The sequence below is a fragment of the Notolabrus celidotus genome, chromosome 5 (assembly GCF_009762535.1).
Source record: "Notolabrus celidotus isolate fNotCel1 chromosome 5, fNotCel1.pri, whole genome shotgun sequence".
NCBI classification, from domain to species: domain Eukaryota; kingdom Metazoa; phylum Chordata; class Actinopteri; order Labriformes; family Labridae; genus Notolabrus; species Notolabrus celidotus.
Genome location: NC_048276.1, coordinates 12,966,429 through 12,982,637, shown reverse-complemented (window position 1 = coordinate 12,982,637; position 16,209 = coordinate 12,966,429). Strand labels below are relative to the sequence as shown.

Here is a 16,209-nt window from a genome sequence, read left to right as displayed (position 1 = left end):
GTGTGTGTGTGTGTGTGTGTGTGTGTGTGTGTGTGGTCATAGTTTGGCTGATGCATGATATGGCTTTACTGGGCTCGATACCGTAGCTTGACTCCAGGGCACCCTGCCAACTCTCAGGTCGATAGCATTTTTCTGCACCGCCTACCGCCCCTTCATTCAACCACTCTGAAGCCCCCCCTGCAGCAGACTGACTCTAAGAGGTCTGATCCTCACATCAGAAACTGTTCCTCATAGTGCAGGATTCACTTTAAATGGAATTTTGAAAGAGATGTTGACCTCCTTAACTACTGCTGCTGCACGGATTTATTGATCTGGAACCAGATATAATATGCATATAAGAAAGATCTGTGTGAGCTGTCTCCCGTACCAATTTCTTACTGCTGGTTAATTCCTTGATGTGGTTTAAAATAGGAAACTACATTTTATGATTGCTGTAAATGTTGTGGTGGACTCAACTAAAAGCTCATAAAGTTTTATGCAGCACTCAGTGTGTTAAACCTCAAAGCAGATGCAGAAGGGTAGATTTACGCGGTGCTCCTTGGCAAACAGTGTCCCATTTGAACATGTGCCTTCTGGCTTTTATAGCTGTGTGAAGTTAATAAAAAGTTATTTTCGGTCTTGAATTCTCACTTTCCTTTTTTTCGTCAGTCTCTTCCTGACAAAATGCAGAACAGCAAGAAAACAGCTGATAAGCTTCCTCCGCATTCAGCATGAATCTACTGTATCAGGTATAAAAAATAAAAAGAAGCCTTCAGTAAAAGTGAGAGAAAAAATGACACATTCCTTTTTTTAATCTCATATCTTTTTCATTCATTGTAATATTACTGGATGCATCTTTGAGAAAACGCAGTTTGGGACAAAATGTATGACCTCCTGTGATTCTTGGAAAATGACTTCTCCTGGAAAGTTCAGAAGCTCCAGGCGTGCACATAAAAAAGCATTTTTCTTTTCAGTTCAGAGCCGTTGTAATGTGATCCATTTTTCCAGAACAAATCATTCTTTTGATAGACTTAATTTATGGCTTATTGATCTAAAATGCTTTGAAGCAGTTTCCTTTAAAGATGTTCAGGTCAGATCTCCCTTTTGAAAGAAAAGAACACTGATCCAGTTTTTCTTTTTTTTTTACTGTACTTCAACTTTTTTTTTCATATTGTGGATTTATGGTGATCACTCTCTTTAAGCTACCATGGAACACTTTTTTGCATTGTTGTGAATCCCTTATCTTCTTGTCAATCCCATGTGTCCTTAGAGATAACTTGATCAAAGTGTTGCACCTCCTGATGGAGAAATCATCTGACAACTTAAACACTTGGCAAATTAAAATCTTTTTGAATTAGAGAAGTTTCAAATTCATCTGAACAAAATAACAAATGGAATAGAAACATACTAAGTAAAAGAAACAATGTAGCATCTTCTTGGACTCATTTAAAGCTCCTCTTCTCAGTTTCAACTGGTTTTGAAAAAAATGAAATGAATACTGATGACCTGCAAAATAAACACAAGAGGATTAAATTTCTCTGCAAAACTCCCGGCCTCAACCATTTGCTGCATGTCTTCCCCTGCTCTCTACTCCCTGTGTTTCCTGTCTCTCTTTAGCTGTCCTGTCAAAGTTTTCATGACCACATATATGTGTTTACATATCTTTATTTCTCACTCTCTTAAATAGAATACAACCAGAAAATACAGGATATATGTATGCAGTATTAAAGCAGCTTTAATAGACCAAAGGAGCAAGTATTTAGTGTCCCCTCACCTTACACTTCACGTCTCTCTCTGTGACATATGGGATGAGATTTACTGCACTAATGCTCTTTTGCAATACACGTTAAAAGCATCTAATTGATAGTTTGAGCAACATGTAATGATAATGGTAATGTAAGGTTTTATACTGACCAACTTTCAGTTTGATCGATTCCATTCAAAATGACAAAGATCACAGAAACTGACTGACATAAAAACGTATTTGCACCAGGAAGGCCAAGGGAACTGGATTCTCAAGATGTGCGTGTGTGTGCGTGTGCGTGTGCGTGTGTGTGTGTGTGTGTGTGTGTGTGTGTGTGTGTGTGTGTGTGTGTGTGTGAAGAAATCTCAAGAATCAGTAGAGGTCAAGGACAAAAAACAGGGGAAGGCCAAGGAAACTTGAAAATCTGATGAGAAGCTTCTGGGATTCCAGCAAGGACTGGGCTTAGCATCTGGCAGCTTCATGGGGATGCCCCGTCGACCCTTCTCCAGTCCAAAAAGGCTTTAATGAGGAAAAGTTTTTGGGGAGGGGTAGCAGCCAAGAAACCACTTTTTTCAGAAGGGAAACAGGGTCAAAATGCTCAGATATGCTAAAGCTCACAGAGATTGGAATAAGAATATACTAAGAACTAACAAATCCAAGTTTGAAATGTTTGGAGAGAGAGTGGAGAAGAGTGCTTGCAGCCTTCAGTGAAACATGTCTGAGGTTTGGCTGAGGTTTGGTCATGCTTTGAAGCTCTGTCAGTAGTGTTGTCCAAATTGATGGGATCTTGAATGCTGAAAGAACAGACAGTTCATTCATCATGCTATTCTTTCTGGAATTTTTTTTATTTTTTCAGCCTGACACTTATACCAATCTTACTGCCAGTGCAATTAAACCATATTTAGAGATGAAAGTAGTTTATGAAACACTGGCCGTCATGGACTGATCGCAACTGGCATCTTTTGTTCTAAATCTATTTTACTTTTTTATCCAGTCAAAGAAAATCATATTTGCATGCAATAAGCTTTATTTGGCTGTATGGCTCTGTTCTGAGAGCTCCCTGCCTTTCGACCTACGTACGCGGAATGCTAAAGCCTGAGGTAGGGAGAGCACACCTCTCTTCTCTTTCACGTGCATACATGAAAAAGCCAAGGCAGGGAGAGCAGTAGCAAAGACTCTGGGGTACAGAACAGAGTAGGCATTAGTGACAATACGTATGACACTGGTACAATCAGACAGCATAAAAAGGAGGAGCTGGTGGTGTGCAGGGCACGCAGGAGGAGAAAGCAAGCTAAGGCAGTTTAAATAGAACAGCCATTTGACAGATCAGCTGATGTTCTGAGGGCTGAGCTTGACTACGTTATGCTCAACTTTTGTGACTTTATTTCCAGTACTTTCTTGTCTTAACCATAGACTACATAAATAATGAAGGTAGTATCCGGGACGTCACCCATCTGTTCCAGAGCACTGTTTTGAAGCCAATTGTCAGCGGGAGCTATATTGGATAAGCTGAACTCATCCAAAAAAGTGAGACGTAAAGAGGCGGGGCTTGAGCCTCCTAGCCAAAAGCTATGTGTTCCTGTCTGTCAGTCAAGTCAGTCATGTCCTTATTTGGGCAAAAACTCGTTATCTTAATATCTTCTGAACCGTTGTGTTAGAAAAAAATTCACCCCCCGTACAGTGTGTGCCAATAGAGAAACTAGCTATGTAGAGCCAAGCCGTTTTTTGAACCAGGCTGTAAACATGTTGATTAATGCTGCAAAGATCGTCTTGGTTGGAAACATGGTTTCTGGTGTTTCTGCAGCCAGTCTCAAGGATATTCTCGATGAATTGCAGTTTATAACACTTCCGCATGGGTTTCATATTTTGAGACCGGAGGTTGCCACTTGGTCGTAACTAAATAAATCGTCTGGGAAATAAATATGGATGTCATTAAAATGTTGCTTAAACAAAGAAAGTTGTGGTGGACAAATAATTTTGTAGTACCAGATTAAATATGCCCGCCTGCAACTGGATAGGTGTAAGAGAAGACGATTACTAGGATTATCAGGACAGCCTTTGTTTTGGTTTGTATTTTCCACTGCAAATAAAACAGTCAATTATACAATTAAATGTTACAAGAAAACACTATCCGTACATGTACAGGACAAGATCTAGAATGACATACTTCCTTGTTAACAGTGGGTACCAAGATCAACACTAAATGAAAATTACCTACCCAAGCTTTAATGACAATAGACACATTTTGGTTTTGTGTTGCTGTGAATGTGTCAAGCTTTAATAATGCAAAGCTATTTACAGATGTAGAGTTTATTTTTGGTACTGCAGCTCATGTTGGCATAAAACATGATATGGTAGATATAACAAGAAAGTTATTAAATGTTTTGTACTTTATCAGTAAGATATATGAGTGCATTGTGATAGCATAAGAGTTTTGGCAAAGCATATTTCTGTCCAGCAGCCTTCAGCTAACCAGTCTTCCCTCTATGTGCCTGTGTTGCTCTCCCCCTCCCTCGCTCTCAGACCTCTCCTGAGGTTTGTAAGGAAAAATAAATATTTTTAGACATTGCGGTCCAGATCTGCTGTCACTTTCCTTTTTTTTTTAATCTTTCATAAACCCTAACCATGGGAAACACATATTCACCTCCCCCCTTTCTCACTGTTCATGCAACGGCCCTGCCTTTAGACTTCTACTGCCACCCATGAAAAAAAAAAAAGCCCACAAGCCCCCAGGGAGAGGGTCGCCATAGCAACTACCTTTACCAGAGCAACTCCTCCAAGCATCCATCTGAGTCTACATGTCACCGCCTGGCGTTTTGTAGCACCAGAATAACCTGAGAGTACGTGTTTTAGTGCAGAAAAGGAAAGTGAAAGAGTTCTATAGGTTGTGGAAGAAGAAGGTAAAAATAAAACCACAGGGAGCACAGATGTCCAACAGCTGAGCTGCCTGACAGACGCACACACAAGGCAGCTTCACATCCAGGCTCCATTTTCAGAACAATGAGATGACAGAAAGTTTACATGCTAAGCTGCTTTGACAACCACTGTCTTGCAAGAAAGACTGGCGCACAGGGAACAGCCCCTTCCCGACCCCCCCATCATTTCAAACTGAGTGAATTTATTTTCCTCACTGGTGTTTTCATGTTCAGGTAAAAGACCAGTTTAATATTCCAGTATAGTAGTGAAGAGAAAACCACAAATTTGGCATTAGTAATATATTCTCAGTTTTTTTTTACGATGCATTTATTTCATGTAAGACAAATAATGACATGGAGCTTGATTTGTCTTTCTGTCCTGTCTCCTCATTCAGACCGTGAACCTTATTTGTTGTGTTGTAGATGTGAAAGGTGTAAGATGCTTTTTTTGAATACAAAAAAAAGGAAAAATGTGAAAAAAAGCTATTCTTTTATGCTCAGTTGTAAAACAATGATCAAAATGAACTTCTAGGCCTTGAAACCGATGCATAACAAGCACCCAGGCAATCCTGCCTTTTGGCAAAGACACGCTGTGTTGCTCTCTGGCATGGACACAAACGTGTAAACATTTCTGCACAAACATTTACATTTTCTAACAGAACATCTTCCCTCCTCAGAACCATATGGCCCCCGCCTCTCCTTCCCTGACACCACAGTGTCTGGAGGATCTCATCTCAAACCCCTGATCCTAAGAGACCCTCTTTTAATCCATGCAGTATGGTGTTCAGTTTCGGTGCAGCCATGGTGCAGCGTGCACAGCGCCGTCTGCACTCATTGTGTGCATGTCGACCCGCTGTTGTCTCACCCAGCAGAAGAGCTATTTATAGCTCCACGCTCCCCAGTAGTTTGAATTCATCCAGCTCGGTACAGAGTTGTAAATTGGAAATGTACCCCACACTCCAGACTCTCTGACGTAATGTCAGGGGAGTAGTGGGAGACCAAAATGTCATTATCAGTATTTTTAAATCTTATATTTTCGAGGAAGAACAGGAAGCAGCTGCTAGTTTCACTTCCACCTCACTTCCTGTCTTAATCTTCACTGCTACTCCAACAAGTGTCTACATGATGCTGTTGTAGGTTTACAGTGTCTGAAAGTAACGGTGTCAATTTCAAGGCAAATGGGGTTATGCTAAATTTTAACCATCATGTCATATTTTTTTTTAAATCTTTGTCTTCAATTTGAAATAACTGCTTTTAAACATGTGTGCTAATATTTAGATTTTACATCCAAAACATTAAGCAAGACGTCAAAATGTGTTATTTAACTGTCTCTCAGTGGTAAGATATTTCACCCCAAACTGACCCTATCATCTGTCCCAATTTTTGTGAAAGGGATGATTTAATACTGATGGGCTCTTCACATAGCAGCCTCTGCCATCAGTGTATGAATGTGGGGTGAATGGGTGAATGTGACGTGATGTAAACGTGAGTGTTCAGAACACTGGGGAAAGTGCCATATAAATACAGTCTATACTTAATATCTATATCTAAGGTATTATTTTGTATTCCTCTTTTGCAAGTATAACACCTGGACAGCCTCCAACATGTGTCACATTCAGTTGCCAGGGTCCTGACTCACACCAGGTCCTGGCAGCACATCGCCCCCCAATCTCATCCACCTTCACTGGCTCCCAATCAAATTCCACATTGATTATAAAATCCACCTCCTCACCTACAAATCTCTCTGTGGTTTTGCTTCCCAGTATTTGACTCACCTCCTCCTCCACCCGTACACCATGCTGCAATGTTCAGGCATGTGCCAGCTCTCCACTCCCCTCACCAAACTCAGACCTTTTTGGAGACAGAGCCTTCAGTGTAGCAGCCCCCACCCTGAGGAACTCCCCTCCTGCAGTGATACACAATGCTACATAAAAAAACTGCTGAAAAGCATCCTCTTTGAACTGTAATCTCTACTATCTGGCAACCGCCATTATTATTTTCTTTTAACCCAACCTGTAACACATTTATCTCCACGTCTGTCAATCTGCAGCCATCCACGAGTTTCCAGAGGACATCTTCACCAAGGAGCAGAGGAAGAAGGGGGCTGTGTTACTGCATGTACTCTGTGTGAGTACTTCACACATAATCAGCTGAAATCACATTATTTATATCTTTGACACTTCACAGTGAGATTTAACAGCATTATAATAAGAAGACGAAACATGTTGATCCAGGATCTTTGAAGGTTTACCTGAGAAAAAGTCAGGTTGTTACTGTGTTCCCCCTCTGTATTCTCCAGGCCATCTACATGTTCTACGCTCTGGCTATCGTTTGTGACGACTACTTTGTCCCCTCTCTTGAGAAAATATCTGAGGTGAGGAAAAAGCTGCAAACAAACTTCAGATACATATTTCTAAAATGATGATGATGTTATTTGTCAATTCTTAATTTTCATGTCTTTTATTTTTATTTGTCAGAACCTGCAGCTCAGTGAAGATGTGGCCGGGGCGACGTTTATGGCTGCAGGAAGCTCTGCTCCGGAGCTATTCACCTCTCTCATTGGTTAGTGGCTCAGCCAATTAAGACCAAGGAACAATTGTGGGAAGTTTTGAGAAAGCATGCCAAGAGATACTTTAAGGGCGGTGCTAGCGGCACAATGGATAACGCGTCTGACTACGGATCAGAAGATCCTAGGTCGACTCCTGGCTAGCTCGTGGCACATTTTGGGCGGCAGTAGCTCAGTCCACAGTGGCTTGGCATGGCAACCGGAGGGTCGCCGGTTTGAGTCCCAGCGTGGATGAAGTTTGGCAAGTGGACTGGTGGCTAGAGAGGTGCTGGTTCACTAGCATGGGCACTGCCGAGGTGCCCTTGAGCAAGGCACTGAACCCCCAACTGCTTGGAGTGCGCTGGTTGATTGCAGCATCCTCACTCTGACATCTGTCCTTAAGTGCATGTTTGTGCATAAAATTGTATGTGTTTCTTCTTCTTCTTCTTCTTCTTCTTCTTCTTCTTCTTCTTCTTCTTCTTCTTCTTCTTCTTCTTCTTCTTCCTCTGCGTTCAGCTTTCATCAGGAATTTGAATTCGTCCTCTCAGCCCCTGTAGTGCCACAATCATCCAGGAGATGCCAGCAGAGTGTAGTTTGAAACCTTCAAAGGGATTTAGACATTTACTTTGGCATTAGAGACTCCAAACTCAGAGTTGTGTGGTGTGTGGGTTCCTTTTTACATTTTTATTTAAGATTTATTAAACCAGGAAAGCCTCATTGAGATTTAAGATTTCTTTTAAAAGAGTGTCCTCGCCAAGGGCAGCCACAGCACGTTCCAACATAGTTACAGACTTACAACAATTTACAACACATAACGATTACAAGCACATGTCAACATCTCCGGGATCGCATATCAGAAGATCATCAGTCAAAGCTGATGCATCCTCCTCCCCACACTTTCAGTATGTTTTTAAAATAATGATAGGAGACCAGCTCCCACAGACACAAATCCTCCTGCAGCAGATTCTAAGCTGCAGGAGCATAACAATAGGCACTCTGGGACCAGAAAAAAAACAATTCTTCAGCATTTTTAAAATGAATTCAGTTACATAAATTAGAGATATGCCAGTGATTTAGTCTACCGGTAGACAGCGCAGGCCAGCCAACCTTGAGCATTGAGGGAGCAATAATGAGTTAGAGATTTAAGATTTGTAGTAAACCTCCGATCTCCATGGTAAACAGTATCCAGAGATAAAGGCATTGAGATGATGTGTGTTTGTGTTTTCTGTTAGGTTGTATGGATTAAATGTGAAAGCTCTCCGCACAGAGGCAGAGAGGAGACTGCATGGATTTAATCTAATCTTAAAAAATCAAGATACTTAATGAACTCGTTTGATTTCGTCCACTCTTCCTCAGGTGTCTTCATCACTAAAGGAGATGTTGGTGTTGGTACCATCGTGGGCTCTGCTGTCTTTAACATCCTGGTCATCATCGGATTGAGTGGGATCTTTTCCGGACAGGTAGGAGAGACATTTATCAGGTTATATCTGAACGACTGAACTCTAACATGTATGACTTTTCATTGCAGACAATAATTCTGACCTGGTGGTCCCTTTTCAGAGATTCCTCCTACTACATCCTCTCTGTGCTGGCGCTCATCATGGTGAGATGATCACATAATGTATGTTAAGCTTTTATACCTGCTACATAGTTGACTAATGTACTTTCTCCTCTTATTAGGTTATCTATGATGCAAGAGTAGTCTGGTGAGTACACATGATTTTTATTTTTTTATTTCTTTAAACGACAAAAGGTGCTCTATGAATCACTCGAGTGCTGAGGCAGTATTTTACACTGCTTTCAAAAGTTTATATCACGGGCTGCTGGTGGCCTAGCGGTCTAAGCGCCCCACGTTCAGAGGCTACAGTCCTCGTCGTAGGGGTCGCTGGTTTGATTCCCGGCCGGTCGACCATTTCAAGCATGTCTTCCCCCGCTCTCTACTACCCACATTTCGTGGCTCTCTTCAGCTGTCCTATAAAATAAAGGCAAAAAGGCCAAAAAATATATATATAAAAAAAAGAATCACTTTAGATTTGTCTTTCAGGACTCAGCTTGGGTTTCAATTAATATTTCAGGAGCATATATTTTTGTCAAGATCCAGTTATCAAGCGTTATTGGCACACTGATGACAACTAAGTCCAAAAAGGTTTCTGTTATACTAAAAGGAAAAATATTAAAACAAGTTGATAATATTGTAGATATTGGGTGTACCCTGCCTTCCACCCGAAGCCAGCTTGTATAGGTTCCAGCCCCCCGTGACCCCTAACGGGATAAGTGGTCAAAATAATGGATGCATGGATGGTTTTAAACATATGTGCTTATATTTAGATTTTACATCCAAAACATTCAGCAAGACGTCAAAATGTGTTATTTAACTTTGTCTCTCAGTGGTAAGATATTTCACCCCAAACTGCCCCCATCGTCTGTCCCAATTTTTGTGAAAGGGATGATTTAACACTGATGGGCTCTAAAACGAAAAATATTAAAACAAGTTGATAATATTGTAGATAGAATATACTTTTCTTGTGCAAGCCTTGCTCACCATATGATCCAAGTCCTCCACTTTGTATTCATCTTGTCACACATCACAAGCATCTTGTTATCGGCTTCAGTCAACTGACTGAAGTCGATAACCTCTGCCATAAATAGCTGTAATTACAATCATCATGAAGATGAAGATGAAGATGTCAACAAGATCAACAATCAGTGACTGTGGAACATGTGCATTGGATTTCTTTCAACCAACTTAGCAATTAGCAAACCATGTGAATATGTGGCTCCTTTTAGACAGATGATCTATGCGTCAGAAGAGGTAATGAGGAACACTTAAGTTTAAAATCTGTTTTTAAAATTGATTTTGTTTTTTGTGTCTGCCATTAATGAAAGCCACTTTCTGTGAGTTCAGTTATTTCAGGCTATTACTGTAGATTGATTTGGAAATAGCTGTTTGATTCAATTCTTTTGTGTAACAACAAGGCTCAGCTTCGGTGATGCCTATTCTGAGTGTTTTCTACTACGTCCACCTTAGGCTCTTTTGTGAAAGGCTTGCTATTGTTGTTTGTGTCACTGGCTTTAATGAAAGAGTAGATTTATTCATGGGCTTAATGTCAGCTGTAGCAGAGGATTCGTCTGTGATCTAATGTAGCCTTTTAATTAAATTGTAGAGAGCCAAGCCAACTCTGTCTTCATGTATTTCACCCCACTGCTCTTCCTCTGAACACTGACAGTCTGTCAGATTTATATCTCAGTTCACTTCAGTTACTGCAAGTCAAGCCAATCTGAGATACTAGTCTAAGTGGTCAGCCTTAGTCTGTCTGGGCTAAGTGGAACAGCTGCTGATGAAGTTCAAGTGTTTCAGGAGTACATAGTTGTGTTTATTCACCGGTTCTGTCATCCTTTACAGCGCCCTAAAATACTGTTTGTATTTCACAAGGACACATATACCCAAGCAGTTTACAAACACAGACACCAGCTGACATGTTTGTTTATGGAAGCGATTTGAGCCTGTGCAGTGATTTCCACTACAGAGTCATGACTGTTTTTAATGCAGTGCTGCCTGAGGGCCCGAAGATCGCTGGGGCAGAGGTTGCGGCCGCCCCAAGGCCCACTTTCAGCAGGGGCCCCATACTGAGCTACGTTTTGACAGGACCCGAACAGCCCATGTCTGTCCCTGTCCACAGTCGGTGTTGTAATTAAAACACACACATACACATACACACACACACACACACACACACACACACACACACACACACACACACACACACACACACACACACACACACACACACACACACACACACACACACACACACACACACACACACATCAATCAACAATTTAAAGCAACCTCTCGTTGTAGTTGAGTTAATATGGTTAGGGTTGTGATTAGGGTTAGGGTTAGGGTTAGGGGGGGTTAGGGTTAGGGTTGGGGTTAGGGTTAGGGTTAGGGTAAGGGTTAGGGGGGGTTAGGGTTAGGGTTAGGGGTAGGGGTAGGGTTGTGATTAGGGTTAGGGTTTAAGGTTAGGGTTAGGGTTAGGGTTAGGGTTGTGATAAGGGTTAGGGTTTAAGGTTAGGGTTGGGGTTAGGGTTAGGGTTGTGATTAGGGTTAGTGTTGGGTTTTCATTAGGGTTAGGGTTAGGGTTGTGATATGGGTTAGGGTTAGGGTTGTGATTATGGTTAGGGGGGTTAGGGTTAGGGTTGGGGTTAGGGTTAGGGTTAGGGGGGTTAGGGTTAGGGTTAGGGTTGGGGTTAGGGGTAGGGGTAGGGTTAGGGGGGTTAGGGTTAGGGTTAGGGTTGGGGTTAGGGTTAGGGTTAGGGTTGTGATTAGGGTTAGGGTTAGGGTTTGGATTAGGGTTAGGGTTGTGATTATGGTTAGGGTTAGGGTTAGGGTTAGGTTTGTTATTGGGGTTAGGGTTGTAATTAGGGTCAGGGTTAGGGTTGTGATTAGGGTTAGGGTTAGGGTTATGGTAAGGGGTTAGGGGTTAGGGTTAGGGTTAGGGTTAGGGTTGGGGTTAGGGTTAGGGGGGTTAGGGTTAGGTGTTAGGGTTAGGGTTAGGGTTAGGTGTTAGGGTTAGGGTTAGGGTTGTGATTAGGGTTAGGGTTAGGGTTAGGGTTAGGGTTAGGGTTTTGATTAGGGTTAGGGTTAGGGTTGGGATTAGGGTTAGGGTTAGGGTTGGGGTTGTGATTAGGGTTAGGGTTAGGGTTGTGATTAGGGGTTAGGGTTAGGGTTGTGATTAAGGTTAGGGTTAGGGATGTGATTAGGGTTAGGGTTAGGGTTGGGGTTAGGGTTAGGGGTAGGGTTAGGGTTAGGGTTGTGATTAGGGTTAGGGTTAGGGTTTTGATTAGGGTTAGGGTTGTGATTAGGGTTAGGGTTAGGGTTGTGATTAGGGTTAGGGTTAGGGTTGTGATTAGGGTTAGGTTTAGGGTTGTGATTAGGGTAAGGGTTAGGGTTTTGATTAGGGTTAGGGTTAGGGTTTTGATTAGGGTTAGGGTTAAGGTAAGGGTTTTGATTAGGGTTAGGGTTAGGGTTGTGATTAGGGTTAGGGTTAGGGTTTTGATTAGGGTTAGGGTTAGGGTTGTGATTAGGGTTAGGGTAAGGGTTTTGATTAGGGTTAGGGTTAGGGTTGTGGTTAGGGTTAGGGTTGTGATTAGGGTCAGGGTTAGGGTTGTAATAAGGGTTAGGGTTAGGGTTGTGATTAGGGTTAGGGTTGTGATTAGGGTCAGGGTTAGGGTTAGGGTTTTGATTAGGGTTAGGGTTAGGGTTGTGATTAGGGTTAGGGTTAGGGTTTTGATTAGGGTTAGGGTTAGGGTTGGGGTTGTAATTAGGGTTAGGGTTAGGGTTGTAATTAGGGTTAGGGTTAGGGTTGTGATTAGGGTTAGGGTTGTGATTAGGGTTAGGGTTAGGGTTTTGATTAGGTTTAGGGTTAGGGTTGTGATTAGGGTTAGGGTTGTGATTAGGGTTAGGGTAAGGGGGGTTAGGATTAGGGTTGGGGTTAGGGTTAGGGTTAGGGGTAGGGTTAGGGTTGTGATTAGGGTTAGGGTTAGGGTTGTGATTAGGGTTAGGGTTAGGGTTTTGATTAGCGTAAGGGTTGTGATTAGGGTTAGGGTTAGGGTTAGGTTTGTGATTAGGGTAAGGGTTGTGCTTAGGGTTAGGGGGGGTTAGGGTTAGGGTTAGGGTTGTGATTGGGGTTAGGGTTGTGCTTAGGGTTAGGGGGGTTAGGGTTAGGGTTAGGGTTGTGATTGGGGTTAGGGTTGTGATTAGGGTTAGGGTTAGGGTTGTGATTAGGGTTAGGGTTGTGCTAAGGGTTGGGGTTAGGGTTAGGGGGGTTAGGGTTAGGGTTAGGGGTTGTGATAAGGGTTAGGGTTAGGGTTAGCGGTTAGGGTTAGGGGGGTTAGGGTTAGGGTTGGGGTTAGGGTTAGGGGGGTTAGGGTTAGGGTTAGGGTTGTGCTTAGGGTTGTGGTTAGGGTTAGGGGGGTTAGGGTTAGGGTTAGGGTTGTGATAAGGGTTAGGGTTAGGGTTAGCGGTTAGGGGGGTTAGGGTTATGGTAAGGGGTTAGGGGTTAGGGTTAGGGTTGGGGTTAGGGTTAGGGGGGTTAGGGTTAGGTGTTAGGGTTAGGGTTAGGGTTGTCATTAGGGTTAGGGTTAGGGTTAGGGTTAGGGTTAGGGTTTGGATTAGAGTTAGGGTTTGGATTAGAGTTAGGGTTAGGGTTGTGATTAGGGTTAGGGTTAGGGTTAGGGTTGTGATTAGGGGTTAGGGTTAGGGTTGTGATTAAGGTTAGGGTTAGGGTTGTGATTAGGGTTAGGGTTAGGGTTGGGGTTAGGGGTAGGGTTAGGGTTAGGGTTGTGATTAGGGTTAGTGTTAGGGTTGTGATTAGGGTTAGGGTTAGGGTTTTGATTAGGGTTAGGGTTGGGTTTAGGGTTAGGGTTAGGGTTGTGATTAGGGTTAGGTTTAGGGTTGTGATTAGGGTCAGGGTTTTGATTAGGGTTAGGGTTAGGGTTTTGATTAGGGTTAGGGTTAAGGTAAGGGTTTGGATTAGGCTTAGGGTTAGGGTTGTGATTAGGGTTAGGGTTAGGGTTTTGATTAGGGTTAGGGTTAGGGTTGTGATTAGGGTTAGGGTAAGGGTTTTGATTAGGGTTAGGGTTAGGGTTGTGATTAGGGTTAGGGTTAGGGTTGTGATAAGGGTCAGGGTTAGGGTTGTAATAAGGGTTAGGGTTAGGGTTGTGATTAGGGTTAGGGTTGTGATTAGGGTCAGGGTTAGGGTTAGGGTTTTGATTAGGGTTAGGGTTAGGGTTGTGATTAGGGTTAGGGTTAGGGTTTTGATTAGGGTTAGGGTTAGGGTTGGGGTTGTGATTAGGGTTAGGGTTAGGGTTGTAATTAGGGTTAGGGTTAGGGTTGTGATTAGGGTTAAGGTTGTGATTAGGGTTAGGGTTTTGATTAGGTTTAGGGTTAGGGTTGTGATTGGGGTTAGGGTTGTGATTAGGGTTAGGGTAAGGGGGGTTAGGATTAGGGTTGTGATTAGGGTTAGGGTTAGGGTTGTGATTAGGGTTAGGGTTAGGGTTTTGATTAGCGTAAGGGTTGTGATTAGGGTTAGGGTTAGGGTTAGGGTTGTGATTGGGGTTAGGGTTGTGCTTAGGGTTAGGGGGTTTAGGGTTAGGGTTAGGGTTAGGGTTGTGATTAGGGTAAGGGTTAGGGTTGTGATTAGGGTTAGGGTTGTGCTTAGGGTTGGGGTTAGGGTTAGGGGGGTTAGGGTTAGGGTTAGGGTTGTGATAAGGGTTAGGGTTAGCGGTTAGGGTTAGGGGGGTTAGGGTTAGGGTTGGGGTTAGGGTTGGGGTTAGGGTTAGGGGGGTTAGGGTTAGGGTTAGGGTTGTGATTAGGGTTAGGGTTAGTGTTGTGATTAGGGTTAGGGTTGTGATTAGGGTTAGGGTTAGGGTTTTGATTAGGGTTAGGGTTAGGGTTGTGATTAGGGTTAGGGTCGGCGTTAGGGTTAGGGGAAGGGTTAGGGTTGTGATTAGGGTTAGGGTTAGGGTTGTGATTAAGGTTAGGGTTAGGGCTTTGATTAGGGTTAGGGTTAGGGTTGTGATTAGGGTTAGGGTTGTGATTAGGGTTAAGGTTGTGATTAGGGTTAGGGTTTTGATTAGGTTTAGGGTTAGGGTTGTGATTAGGGTTAGGGTTGTGATTAGGGTTAGGGTTAGGGTTAGGGTTAGGGTTGTCATTAGGGTTAGGGTTAGGGTTAGGGTTAGGGTTAGGGTTAGGGTTTGGATTAGAGTTAGGGTTTGGATTAGAGTTAGGGTTAGGGTTGTGATTAGGGTTAGGGTTAGGGTTAGGGTTGTGATTAGGGGTTAGGGTTAGGGTTGTGATTAAGGTTAGGGTTAGGGTTGTGATTAGGGTTAGGGTTAGGGTTGGGGTTAGGGGTACGGTTAGGGTTAGGGTTGTGATTAGGGTTAGGGTTAGGGTTGTGATTAGGGTTAGGGTTAGGGTTTTGATTAGGGTTAGGGTTGGGTTTAGGGTTAGGGTTAGGGTTAGGGTTGTGATTAGGGTTAGGTTTAGGGTTGTGATTAGGGTCAGGGTTTTGATTAGGGTTAGGGTTAGGGTTTTGATTAGGGTTAGGGTTAAGGTAAGGGTTTGGATTAGGCTTAGGGTTAGGGTTGTGATTAGGGTTAGGGTTAGGGTTTTGATTAGGGTTAGGGTTAGGGTTGTGATTAGGGTTAGGGTAAGGGTTTTGATTAGGGTTAGGGTTAGGGTTGTGATTAGGGTTAGGGTTAGGGTTGTGATTAGGGTCAGGGTTAGGGTTGTAATAAGGGTTAGGGTTAGGGTTGTGATTAGGGTTAGGGTTGTGATTAGGGTCAGGGTTAGGGTTAGGGTTTTGATTAGGGTTAGGGTTAGGGTTGTGATTAGGGTTAGGGTTTTGATTAGGGTTAGGGTTAGGGTTGGGGTTGTGATTAGGGTTAGGGTTAGGGTTGTAATTAGGGTTAGGGTTAGGGTTGTGATTAGGGTTAAGGTTTTGATTAGGGTTAGGGTTTTGATTAGGTTTAGGGTTAGGGTTGTGATTGGGGTTAGGGTTGTGATTAGGGTTAGGGTAAGGGGGGGTTAGGATTAGGGTTGTGATTAGGGTTAGGGTTAGGGTTGTGATTAGGGTTAGGGTTAGGGTTTTGATTAGCGTAAGGGTTGTGATTAGGGTTAGGGTTAGGGTTGTGCTTAGGGTTAGGGGGTTTAGGGTTAGGGTTAGGGTTAGGGTTGTGATTAGGGTAAGGGTTAGGGTTGTGATTAGGGTTAGGGTTGTGCTTAGGGTTGGGGTTAGGGTTAAGGGGGTTAGGGTTAGGGTTAGGGTTGTGATAAGGGTTAGGGTTAGCGGTTAGGGTTAGGGGGGTTAGGGTTAGGGTTGGGGTTAGGGTTGGGGTTAGGGTTAGGGGGGTTAGGGTTAGGGTTAGGGTTGTGATTAGGGTTAGGGTTGTGATGTGATTAGGGTTAGGGTTGTGATTAGGGTTAGGGTTAGGGTTTTGATTAGGGTTAGGGTTAGGGTTGT

General features: G+C 43.1%; 1 protein-coding gene across 1 annotated transcript in view; it reads left to right on the top strand.

Moving 5' to 3' along the window:
* The window catches only part of LOC117812616 (sodium/potassium/calcium exchanger 3-like), a 42,947-nt gene that overhangs the window by 13,600 nt on the left and 13,138 nt on the right, over positions 1 to 16,209 (top strand). Inside the window, exons 3-8 of the mRNA XM_034683505.1 lie at positions 6,689 to 6,765; positions 6,938 to 7,012; positions 7,116 to 7,200; positions 8,540 to 8,643; positions 8,712 to 8,786; positions 8,864 to 8,889. Coding sequence (XP_034539396.1) covers positions 6,689 to 6,765; positions 6,938 to 7,012; positions 7,116 to 7,200; positions 8,540 to 8,643; positions 8,712 to 8,786; positions 8,864 to 8,889 — 442 coding nt within the window. The remainder of the gene's footprint in view (positions 1 to 6,688; positions 6,766 to 6,937; positions 7,013 to 7,115; positions 7,201 to 8,539; positions 8,644 to 8,711; positions 8,787 to 8,863; positions 8,890 to 16,209) is intronic.